Source organism: Equus quagga, chromosome 2, assembly GCF_021613505.1.
Source record: "Equus quagga isolate Etosha38 chromosome 2, UCLA_HA_Equagga_1.0, whole genome shotgun sequence".
Classification (NCBI taxonomy): domain Eukaryota; kingdom Metazoa; phylum Chordata; class Mammalia; order Perissodactyla; family Equidae; genus Equus; species Equus quagga.
Window position 1 is genome coordinate 125,849,646 of NC_060268.1, and position 12,660 is coordinate 125,862,305.

A 12,660-nucleotide genomic window follows, 5' to 3' on the forward strand; every position below is an offset into this window, starting at 1 on the left:
CACACACGCCCTATCACACACACACACTCATATATACACACACACACCCGCTCACACGTACATACAGCCACACACACACACTCACACGCATGCGACTGCCTCACCACATGGCACAGTCTCACTTGTCAAGGGCTTTGACTCATGAGCCCATGTGGCCATGTGGCACCACGCCTGTCACTGATCCCTAACAGGAGACAGGACAACCTAGTGGACCCATGGTCCTGGAGCCACACACCATACGTCTGTCCCGACTCTGCCATTTGCCACTGTGACGTAGGGGGCTAATGCGACTTCTTGGAGCCGCGGTCTGCTCGTCTGTAAAATGGGACAAGGACGCCTGCCTTACGTAGCTGCTTTGGGGACTCGATGAGACGATGTTCGGAGAGGGCCCGGCACGCAGTAGACTTTCAACACACGCGAGTCCCCTTCCTTGCCTCAGCCACACAGCTGCTTCCGGGAGGCAGGGCATCTGTCTCATGTTTCTTTGAACCCTCACAACCACGGGTAGTCAGCTTGCGCTGGCCGAGAGTCAGAGGTCATACGTGTTACACGTGGAGCAGATCATCTCCTCCTCCCTGCCTCTGTTTATCTGCCTGGAAAACGGGGCTGCTTGTCCCATCCCTCACATGAGACCACGGTGAGGGGCAATTGGGACAGCAAATGGAAAAGGCACTGGATACACACACACGGCTGTCAGTGTCAGTACCGTAAGCGCCTGGTGCATCTGCTGGACTGACTGGCTGGAAGAATGAATTTCGATTCTCAAGGAGGCAAGAAGGCGCTGACTGCAATCAGCGAGCAGCAAACCGGCCCGTGAGGCATGAGGTGCTTCAGCGTTACTGGGCGGCTCTGACCGGGCACCCTTTTTCTGTCCCTTGGTGCACGGAGCAGAAATGGGAGAGGGACAGTCAGGCCCTCAGCCACCATGCTGCCCCTCATCACTGCCTCACCCACGCTCTGCCCGACATCCCTGTGGCTCTGCAGGAACAGCCCACGGCCCGAAATGGATGATCTTTTCTCCCTAACCTTCTCAGTATGAGCTCTATTAGCCAGAGGCTGAGATTTGAGGGGAGGGCAAAGAAATATGTTAACATTGTGATGAAGAGCACAGACCCAAGAACCAGAAGGTCTGAGTCCAATCCTGGCTTTACCACTCCTAGCTGTGTGACCTTCAGCAAGTCACTTAACCTCTCTGTGCCTCCGTTTCCTCAACGATAAAATGAGAATGTTAATAATACCCACCTCTTAGGGCTGTTATGAAGATTAAGAGGATTATTACATGTAAAGCACTCAGAACAGTGCATGCCACAGGAAGTGCCACAAATCCTCTCAGCTTCCCAATCAGGTGTTTGGCTCTTTCTGTCCTTCCTACATCAAAGCAGCAACAACAGGGTAAAAACCCTTTGCCAAGAGGGTGCCAACTTCTGAGAAGCTGTAATCCCCACCTGGGCGTTTTGTAAGAACTGGGGTTAAATTCAGTGAGACGGTCCCTGGCTACCCGGGGGAAGAGATCTTAACATCGCTGCCTGTTGATTTTCCTCTCTCTTCCCAACTTGCAGGGAATTTACAATATTATCATCAACAACAAACCAGGCCTCCGGGAGCTCATCCTTCATGACTCCCTACTTTTATCTCATCAGTTATGGAAATACATGCAAATGAGGGGTTTAAAAACCCTCCAGTACAAAACAAATGAACCGCTCCTCAGATGCCAACGCGCGCAGAATTCACAGATGGGCTCTGCTGGACCATGGGAGACAAGGGGGCTGGAGGCTGGTGCTGCGCCCAGGGGAGCAGGACGCCACGGACCTTCCAGAGTGACCGGCACCCACTGGGGCCGCACACAGTGGTGACAATGGCTTAAGGCCCAGGTAACTAGTAATGAAGTGTGAGTCCTAGACGTCTCCACTATTTCAAAATTGGACTTTCTGAAAAATTCATGGGAGAGTCCTCTTCTCTAGAAGATTCTCAGGTGGCCAGATGAACCTGAAGGGGCCCTGGGCAACACAGATGGTGTATTTGGTCACTGGCTCCTGGAGCGGTAGCCAGCAAGCCTGTTCTATGAAAAAATACATGCTCCAGCGGATGGAGGGGGATGAGGCATGAGAGCTTCCCTCCGAGCTGGGGTGACAGAAGAGACTAAAGCTGAGGTGCCGTGGCCGTCTCCCTCAGCCCAGGCACGCTCTTCTTGAAGCACTGCTGGGGTGTACTGATCGTACCCAGGAAACTGCGCAATCAGTCCACTTCCATTTTATTTTAGGCCCGAGGGCTTCCCAGGATAGGGCCAGAAGCCTAAACTTATATCAAAAATGGCAAACCGATTTGAGGTTGCATCTTGGCTCTGATCGGTTGGCAGTAACGGCCTCCAGTGCTGTGTTGAGAAGCAGTGAGAGGCCCGGGAGGAGAGATGCAGACCCATTAATGATGTCTGGCACTGGTGTGGGAGTGGGCAGGGGATATACACCTGTCGAGGTATTTGTCATCCCTGCCACCACTACCTGGCATTATCGATTATTGGGCACACAGCAGATTCTTTGTGAAATTCTTCTCAAGTGTGCAAATGCCCAGAGGACTCCTTTACACAGTGGGGATGTACAGAGACCCTGAACAGAGCAGCTGAGCCCCCAGTCTTGCTTTAAGGGATAGTGGTCTCCTGGGAAAGCACAGATTCTTACTGATTCAGCTTCTTTTTATCTTGTTGGGACATCTAGGTAAGAGAACCGGAACTGCTAAGGTCTAGATAACAGGCTTAGCATCAGCATCAAAATTCAGCTAAAGGGTCGGCCCAAGTCAGGCATCAGCAACCCCATTGAAGGGCAAAATTCAGGGAAACAGAGGAGTTTATTTACTAGGTTTTCAGCTCCTGAGAGGCTGTCCTGTTCCTCTTTGAATCCCCGGCACATAGTAGGTCTTCTATAAAATTAGAGAGGAAGAAAAGACAGACAGAAGGGAGGAAAGAAAAGGGAAAGATAAAGGAAAGGAAAATAAAGAGAAGGGAAGGGACGGGCTTAGGGGTAGGGAGCAGGAGGGGAGGACAGGAAGAGCACAGCCCAGGACCTGCGCTTGCTGGGCAGGCTGTGCTCTCCCTCGTCTGCAGCTAAGTCCCCCGCCTGCTCTTCTCACAGTGTGATTTTCAGACTCTGCCCCGAGACGAGTGGGTCGGTTCTCTCCCCTTGAGCCCAGGTGGGCTTGTGGCTATGGGGGAAGTGACGCTAAACAGCTTCCACAGTTAAGACATAAAAGGAAAGAATGCTTCTGCCTAGGGCTCTTGGGATGCTTGCTCTCACGACCCAGACACCAGGCCATGGGGAAGCGTGCGCAGCCGCATGAGGTCCGGGTGGAGAGAAAGCCCGGCCCCAGCCCCGGCGGAGCTTGCAGGCAAGGGCCAGCACCAACACGCCAGCCAGGCGAGCTCGCCACCTCGAAAGTGGATCCTGCAGGCCCCACTGGAGCTATACCAGCTGACGGATGCCATGTGGCGCAGAGGAGAGCTGTCCCCACCAAGTCCTGCCCGAACCCAGATGTGTGAGCAGAGGAGACGACTGTTACCGTCCTGAGCCACTAAGCTCTGGGTGATTTGTTAGATAATCACAGATAATGGAAACACACCTAACACTCATTTCCTGACCTCTGGATCCTTCGCATGAGCCCTAGGTGTACTGACCTCATCAGCTGTCTGACCCCAGCTCTTACCTGATATCAGGGCCTGGGAATTCCTCATAGGGAAGGAGCCGGTCATGCCCAAGACACTGCTATTAAAGATGGTGGAGGCGCCACTGAGGATCACCATGCAGATGATGATGACAGCAAAGAAGCCATGGGTCCAGGAGGAGGTATCCACCTTCACCAGCACGGTCATCACCACAAAGATGGCCAGCATGACAACCAGCGAGGCCAGCACACGGACATGAATCGGAACCCTAGGATGAGGATGCAGGAAGTGGTTAGAGACCCCCTCGGGCCTCCCATGCTGGGCCGGGGTTGGTGAACATTCTGGGAAGCAGGTGAGCTCAGTGGTTGGGACTGTCTACTCTGCAATCAGGAGGCCTGGGTCTGAATCCTGCCTTCCCGGCTCACGAGGCTTACCCTGGGTAAGTGGCTCAATTGCTCTGGTCTCAGCCTCTGCTTCTGTATAATAGGGAGAAGAGTGGATCTACCTGGGGTGTGGTTGTTAGGATCCCTGGAGGGGAGGGTGTGGAGGCCAGGGGGCAGTGCCTGACTCAGGGCAAAGGCCCAGGGATGGGTTTCTTTTTGACTTGCTGTGAGGTTCAAGGACAGGACATGAGAGCTCTGGAGACAAGCCTTCTCCTCCTCCTGCACAGGGCTGAGCTCCCGCCGGCTGCATCTACTGTTTAAACAGAGCAGCCACCCACTGGGACGCCTTCCCCCCAAACTTAGCAGGGGGGAGGAGGGAGAAGAGAAGAGAAGAAAATCATCATCATCATCATCATCATCATCATTGCAAACAGACAGTACTGAACTGGTGCTAGGTACTCTTCTAAGTGTCTCCTATGTGCAAACTCGTTGAATGCTCACACCAGCTCCATAAGATGGGTATTCTTACCTATCCCATATATACAGATAAGAAAATGAGGTCAGAGAGGCTAAGGAACTTCCCCAAGGTCACGGCTGTGAACCCAGGAGGTCTGGCTCCAGTCTGTGCTCTCAGAATGACTTCCTGCCTCCCCTGGAATGAAGGAAATATGGGTGGTCCAGAACAGGCGGCCAGGGCAGGATTCTCCAGTGAGGGTCTCAGTTGTTACGGGCAATAGCTGAGGCCAAGCCAGTGCAGCCCAGGGCCAGCTCCCCCACTCCCCCCAGTCCATGCCCACCTGTAAGTCATATCCTCCTCCCAGCCCCCTACCCACCCAGACACTGCCCTGCAGGGAGAAGCAGGGAAGGCTGGCTCTCTGAGAAACGGTGTTTTTATTTTAGGGAGAGAGAACATCATCTAAAGGGGCTGTTAAACCATCAGATTAGACTAAGCTTTAAACAAGATTGGACATTTAGTAAATTTTCCTGCTAACCAGTGGGTGAGGGCTGGGAGAAAAGCCAGATTAGTTATACACAATTTTTTTTGGATACAATGGACAGACTTAAAAGGTAGAAAAAATATGTATGCACATAAATAGGTGTGAAATGATGAGCATGAAAAGTAAGAAAGGATTTCTTCAAACTGCTTTTGTGGTCCCAGGCTAATTTGAATTTCCTTCCCATCCTTGATCTCCAGCTGAAGGGGGAGCAGGTGCTGCTCCTGCTTCGTAAGGGGCAGGGGGAGGTGGAGGAAGGGGAAGGACAGTTCAAGGTCGTAGAGTGAGTCCGTGGGGAGCTGGGACGGGAACCCAGGTCTGCTGAGCCCCAGCCCACGGCTGTCTGCTGATGTGTGTTCTCCCTGGTGTCTTCATTCCACAGATGTGTACTGGGCACGTGCTGTGCTGGATGGCTGGGACACAGGACAGCCAAGGGACAGGCATTTTGATCTAGCGTGCAAAGTCCTATTGTGCTGTATAGTCACAGGACATCCTGGGCACTTGTGAGGGACACAAACTCACCCTGGGTGTTGCACAGGCTTTTTGGAGGTGACACCTCAGCTGGAGTATAAGGTGTGTCTGGATGTGAGTATATACATCTTGTGAGAGATCGTGGCACGTTCAGGGAACTGAAATGGACTCTGGGGGACAGGTGAGACCGGGAGCGGAGGAGGCTGGAGAGACACGGAGCCCACGCTGGAGGGCCCTGTTCACCCGATGAGCACCAGGACTTGATCCTCGGAGCGGGGCATGGAGTGGGCATATGGTCTCTGTCCACCAGCCCCCTTCCCCCAAGAACACTCCCTCTTCCATGCCAAGTCGTCTTGGGAGGTGGCTGGCCATATTGTCTAAGCAGACTCACCTACAAACGATGGGCACATGACTTGGTCTGGGGTGAGCAGACTGTCCCATGCCCCCCAGCCACTGAATTGGGTTGGGGATGAGCATGACCCAGGCAGGGCCAGTTCGTCGTCCCTGGGACTGAAAGGCAGAGTGAAGCTCGCTCTGCTGGGACTGTGTCAGGGGCCGCTGGTCACCACCTGGCCGGCGGCATGGAGAGAGGCGAATTCAGGATGAAGCCAAGTGGACACACACAGAGCCCAGGGATGGCACAAGAGAAGGAGAGCTCTGTGGACATTTGTGATCCCCCAGATCCAGCAAGGCCCGGAGGCAGAGCTGATTTTAATTTTCCAGATAAAGAATGAGAAAATTCCTTTTGTGTCTCTAATCATTTGTGACCAACAGTGCCAACTAACACAAAGGCTTTGCAGCTGGGGAGCGACATGGTCGGAAACTCCACCGCACTGTGGGCACCCTGCCTGTGTGACCCCTTCTTACCAGGAAGCAGGCTGCAAGGGACAGGCAATGAATACCTCCCAAGAGTAGCCTTCAGCCAGTGATGGGGAAGCAGGTGGATAAAGAGCCCAGCTCCCTCCCCTCGGGTGTGTGTTCCACACCGGCTCCTGGAGTTCCCAGGCAGGCCAAGCCGGTTGCCCTCTGTGGGAGCTGGCTTGATCAGGCATCCTTTATTGACTGTCTTCCCTTCCCTGTCTCCCTCTCCACTATCCTACCTTAACCTCCCAAATAAACAACTGGCGCTTCAATCCTTGTTCCAGCGTCTGTTTCGGGGGAACCACACACTAAGATTGCTGGGTCCATCTTCCCAGGGTCTGCAGGACCTCAGCCTGGGCAGGAGTGGGGTGGGCAGCCAGCTGGAGCACCTGGACCCCTGGGGGCCCAGAGCATCTACTGTGAGTGCACGCCAGGCCCCCTGGAGGCTGGTGGTCAGGCCTTACCTCCGATGCTGGGGGTGATCCTACATACTCAATCCTGTCACAGAGCACCCCTCAACCTCCCGCAGCAGCGGGAGCTGCCCCACCCACCCCAAAGATAAGAGCCAGCAGGGGCACAGAGCGGGAGTCAGGAGACTGGAGCCCTGCCCAGCTCTGCCACCAACTCACTGCGTGACCCCAGGCAAATATTCAACCTTTCTGGGCCTGGTTCTGCATCTCAAAAAAGAAGAGGCTGGATGAGATAACATTCAGGTCCCTTCCAGTTTATGATTCTAAATTTGAAGAAATTCAAGCAGAGAGAGAGGCTGGGGACAAGTGTCAAAAAGTTCTAACAGTTCCGTGGGGCAAGGAGAGGGCACAGGACAGACCAGGAGATAAGAGGAGCACGGTAAGGACAGGATGCTGTCTTGTCCCCACTCCCAGGGCTGGCACAGGGCCTGTGGACACCTGGTAAATATCTGCTGGGTGCACGAACTGATGAGCAGGGGGTCTCAGCGGTGCACGGCGGCTGCCACGCGGGGCCTGAACCTCCCGGTCGCTCTCTGCTTCCTGCCTCCTTGGCACGACAGGGACACAGCTGTGAACATCTGCAGGCTTCCCAGCCAGCCTGGGGACTGGCCTCTGCCCCCAACCACCTCCTCACAGACTCACAGAGAAAGTCCCCCCCGGAATGCTGCTGGCATCACGGTGGCTCTCCTGTGCCTGTCACAACAAGGTAATTAGTTGCCTGGACAGGAAGGTTGCTTTGGAGGGAGCTGGGGGGCTTCTCATGCAGCACCCCCAGGCGGAGACAAGGGAAGAGTGGGAGATGAGGAGGTAAACGCCACACACGTTACAAAAGCAATGCGCTTCCACCTCTGCCTCTGCTGCCCCCGTGACCCCTCACCTGCACAGGTCTCCTCCTCGCCTGCTAATTGCCTGCCACGTAACCATTCTCCCTGGAGCCTCGAGCCTCACCCATGGGCTCCAGGCCCTTGGGGATCTCGCCTGGGGCTATTTTCAGTGCTCATAAAGCTTTATGAAATGTGCCACACACGAGCCTGCCTTCCACGCACTAATGGCAGCATGCTGGCTCCCATCTCTGTTTCTTCCGCCTCGGGCAGGGAAAGTGGCCCAGGGGATGGTGATGCTGTTGGGATTCTGGGGAAAGTCTAGACAACTGTTGCCCTGGTGTCGGTGGTTCTGCTTTGGGACAGCAGATGGCCAAGATGACCACTCTAGCCCCGGGACCCTGCGGCAGTCACACTAACGTGAGATTCTTGGAGACGGCTGCCAGCTGTACCCAGGCTGCCAGCTTCCCCACCCCTCCTTGTTCATGAGGGCTCTGGACCCCAGGGGACTATTTCTTCATAAGTCCCCCAAATGTAAATCCTCCTCATAAGTATTTATGATGCTGCAGATTTAACATAATAAAACACTTGGCGATTATGGATGAGCCAGTCAGAGAAAGCCAGGGTTCTCCAGGAGGGGAGAAAAGGAGACATTTCAATTTCGCACATTAAAGAGAAAACAGCTTAGCTCCAAAGCATGTTCCCACAGCTCAGAAACAGACGGAGGCCTGGGAGCATTTCCCATGTTGCCCTCACCCTCCTCCTGGGCTGGAAAGGGTAGGGGCAGGCCCCGGCGTGGGCTAGACCCTTCAGGACAATGCCCAGAAATGCTGAGCCCTCAGAGTCAGCTCCCCACCCAACCCAGGGAGGGCAGCGGCCTGGACGACCCAGGGTCCCTGCTGCAGACAGACGCAGACCTTCTGAACCCCTCCTTCCTCCCAGCAGCCTGAAGCCAGGGCAGAGACGGGCGTTCACCAGAAGGGTCTGGGGGAGGCTCTGGTTGCAGGGACGGGACGGGCAAACTGGGGGGACTAGGAGGCAGGTGGCCCAGCGGTTCCGAGCACAGACGTGGGGCAAGAAGGGATCCAGTTCCAATCTGGCTCCACTCTCTTAACGGCTAGGTGACCTCAGTGAGCCTGTTTTCCTATCTGTAAAACAAGGTCATAAGCTTCCTGTTCGCAGGCTGTTGTGAGGATTAAAGGAGATAATGAGGGCTCAGAGGTGCTAATGACTCTTATTAGAGATGACACTCCCAGGGCGCTCAGGCTGGACCTTCCCTGCCACTGCTGACCCCTAGTCCCGGGCTGGCTTCTGGCATGCTGGACCTCATGACCACAGAGGAGGCAGTGCCAGCAAACGCCAACTCAGGCCACTCCTTACCAGCCCCATGGTCTTGGGCACGTCTCCTAACTGCCACTTGGGAAATGGGTAACGTCACGGCCTCCCTCCTGGGTCCTGTGCATCCTAAGTGATATAATACGGGGTCACCAGGCATCACACCCTTGTTACAGTACAGACAGTGACTCCAGATCTAGAAGGGGACGGGGCTCTCATTTATGCGAGGCTGGGCTATTCAGCTGGACAAACCCCCATCCCCAGGACCAGCTGAGCGAGTGCACAGAGAGGAAGATGAGAGAGGCCTGGAAAGGAGAGAGCGCAGTGAGAGGCTCAGGAAGTCTGTGCCACCACGGTGCTGCCACTTCCTCCTGTCCTCCTCCTCCTGTGGCCCCTACCTGCCCTCATGCCTCTCTTTCGAGTGCCTGCCAGAGACCCTGCTCTGCCCTCAGGGGCTGGCCGTGCTGAGGGAACACCTGGCTCTGCCCCCAGCTCCATCCCCTCACTCCTCCTGGGGTGGTCTCTGGAGGCTGCGCCTCACCTGCAAGAACACTGAACACGGCCCTGTGTGCCAGGGGTAGGCAGGAGGTGAAGGGCCCTCAGGCCATCGGAGCATCACCCTCCTCCTCGCTCTTCCACCTGCACTTTGGTTTTAAGAAGAGGGCAAATTCTTTGTCATCCCTTCCGTTGACAGGTGGGGACCATGTCCCCTTGAAGCCAGGTGGGCCTTGTGACTGCCTCGCCCAGTCAAGCGTGGCAGAAGTGACACTACGTGGCTGCAGAGCCTAGTGTACAAAGACCAGGCAGCTTCTGCCCTGCTCTCTTGGAGCACTTGCTCTTCAGCCACAGAGGAAAAGTCTCACTACCGGTGGCCAGCATGCGAGAGACCACAGGGAGAGACCGGAGAGCGAGATGGAGAGAGACGTGCCGAGGAGGCCCAGCAGCCCGCCCCAGCTGTCTGCAACCTGTCTGTGGGAGAGACACCAAGCCCGAGCGCCAGCCGAGCCTGCTGACTCCCAGAACCTGAGACACTAACTATGGTTCTCATTGTAAGCCACTATGCTTTGGGATCATTTTTACACAAGAGCAGATAACTGGAACAGCCCATAGCATGCTTGGAAAGACTGGTCTATTCAGGCTTAGCTCACATGAGGCCCATGTGCTGCCCTCTCTCCTCCTGTACTCAGAGCAGACATCATTAATCAATCACAGCACACACAAACCCCCTACCCTCCGCCTCCTGGGGCCTGACCTGCCTTAGAATCGTGTTCAACCAGAGATCTAGACAGTCGCTACAAATTGAGCAGAGGTGGGTAAAACAGATTTGCCATCAGTGATCCAACGTTTCAGCAGGTGTACCCAAGAGAAGCCCCGGTTTCTGAATCATAACATTGTCACTGAGTGGTAGCTTAGGGGAAATGCAGGCAAAGTAGCCAGGGCTGTTGCCCTGCCAAACCCAAACAGAGAATGGATGGGAAAAGTCCCCCCCTGGGGTCAAAGGGCAGTGCTAATCTGTCTGGCTGTCTCCTAAATCATTCCCTCTTCCTCAGCGCATCCAGAAGGAGGCTGTCTCCCGGCCCTTACTAACACAGCGTCAGAAGTTCCCTATGGACCCCTCTGAGTGATCGACACGTGGGCTAGTGTTACCAGCCCAGCACTGAGCAGTTTGGTCCCCACTCCCATATAGCAAGAGCCAGAGCTGTGGGATGCCAGGCTCTCAACTTCCGACTGCTCTCAGAAATGCCTGGAAGACCAGCTGCCATAGTTCTCACTCCCTGGGCCCCACCCTGCCGTCCACATGGTGTCCCCTGGCTGCAAGGCCTGCAGCCCAGGCAGCTGTGGACAGACAGGCTCCTGAGGGGAAAAGGGAGGGAGATGCGTGCTCCCACAGGCCTCCTACTGGCTGCTGACATGATGTCACAGCGTGTGGCTGGACAGTGGAAGTCCACTCCCTGACTGGCACTCCACCGGCAGGCCCAGGCGACCTCCCAGTCTTCACGGAGGAGTCTGAGCAGCCCGCCTCCTGCTCTGGTGGCTGCCGTCTATGCAGGTGGAAAAGCAGCAGCCGTGGACGAAAGGCAGGTGGGGAAGGCTGGAGTGAGGTGGGGCCTGCAGGAGGAAGGACAGTGGCTTACCTGTTGACAAGCAGGAAGTTCGCCATGAGGCACAGCACGGACGGCACAGTGGAGGCGACGGCAAGGTAGCTCTCAAAGTAGTTCTGCAGGCACAGAAGCGAGGAGGCCGCTGAGGTCACGGGGATGCACGGCCCACCCGAGAGCAGAGACAGGGCCCTCTCGGTGGTGCTTCTCCCCTGTCTTCAGATTCCTACAAGTGATGGGTAAGTCTCCCCAAAGACAGCATGGTCCTGCCCCATCTCCAACCTAAGACCACTCACTTGGTCACTCAACAAACACACACCAACATGAGCTATGGTTAAGTGCTGGCACATACGGAAGGAGAAGACATTGTCCCTGCCCTCAGGGAGGTCCCTAATGCTCTGCAGCCCAGGTTTCCACCCATACTCCATCCCACCAAGGATGACTCAATGGGGTCAAGACTCGATATCCATAAAGAAAAACTTTGCCCTGCCAGCCTTCATAACCACTGTCAAATTTCAGAGTTATCCAAATGGGTTTTGTTATGACCCAACCAGAATCTCACACTGTTGTAACCAAGTGAGGCCTCTTAGAAAGATGCCAGGCCCCGATCCTTGCAGGACAACTTTGTTCTGACTCCGGATTTGCTCCCTCGATAGAGCAGCTACCCGAGGCCAAAGCCATTTGGGGAAGTGGCTCCTAGACGCCAAGATTAGGAAAAAGGGCATTTTCCTGGAAGCAGCTTAGGGGTATTACAGACAAAGAGTGCATGAGACCACAGACAAGATGAAGAGCTCCTGATTATAATGTGCTGGAACTTACAGCTAAATAAGCTGCATGGTAACTGTGTGTGTTGTTCAAAACTCAGAGAGCTTCCGCTCATTAGGGTGGATTTCACTGTGTGTACATTATCCCTCAACACACCTGTCTTAAAATACCCAAAACCTCAGAAAGAGCTGATATCTCTTGGCTTTAGTCATTGTGTGTCACCCCACGAACCCGAGGTCAGCAATGACGGTGGGTTCTGAGCCGTGACAACAGCTCACGTGTATGAAGCACTTACTGAGCGCCAAATACAAGGGGTTTATATGAATCATATTGTTTACCCTGAAAAATAAAAAAGGAGCTGTGAGTATTTTACTCCAGAAAGCTTATGAAGTTGAACTTAACTGAGGAAATACTTTGAGTTACAAATCTGCCTAGTGCAAAGAACCATGTGTGCAAACACTCGCCAATGTATGAGGAACCCTGGCGACTGTAGGGGTCGCTACAGAGTCTCAGACATGCCTCCCCCCTTTAGGAAGTGGGCGGCCCACGGGGAGTGTAAGAGAGCTGGCGAACGTCTTTAACATCTCAAAACACCACAGGATGAGACGCCAGAATTCCCTGCCTTTTTGCCAAATCAGAGGTAAGAGCAGTGAGTTCTAAGGGAGTTCCAGGGAGGGGGTGGCACGAGGGGGGCTGAGCACCTGACAGAACTGGAATGAGTGGGTTTGGGGAAAGGTCCAGGGGAGGGGATCTGAGTCATCCCTGGGACAGAGGTCAGATCTCTCTTTTCTGGGAGATTTGTGGCGGC

General features: G+C 54.7%; 1 protein-coding gene across 5 annotated transcripts in view; it reads right to left on the bottom strand.

Annotated features, from left to right (window-relative positions):
* The window catches only part of SLC29A3 (solute carrier family 29 member 3), a 37,625-nt gene that overhangs the window by 6,428 nt on the left and 18,537 nt on the right, over positions 1–12,660 (bottom strand). For 3 of the 5 annotated variants that reach the window (XM_046653867.1, XM_046653865.1, XM_046653866.1), the window contains 2 exons: positions 11,124–11,206; positions 3,694–3,920 (listed from right to left, as the gene is read on the bottom strand). In XM_046653867.1, the coding sequence (XP_046509823.1) occupies positions 3,694–3,920; positions 11,124–11,206 (310 nt within the window). The remainder of the gene's footprint in view (positions 1–3,693; positions 3,921–11,123; positions 11,207–12,660) is intronic. The other 2 variants (XM_046653868.1, XM_046653869.1) reach the window with 1 other exon arrangement.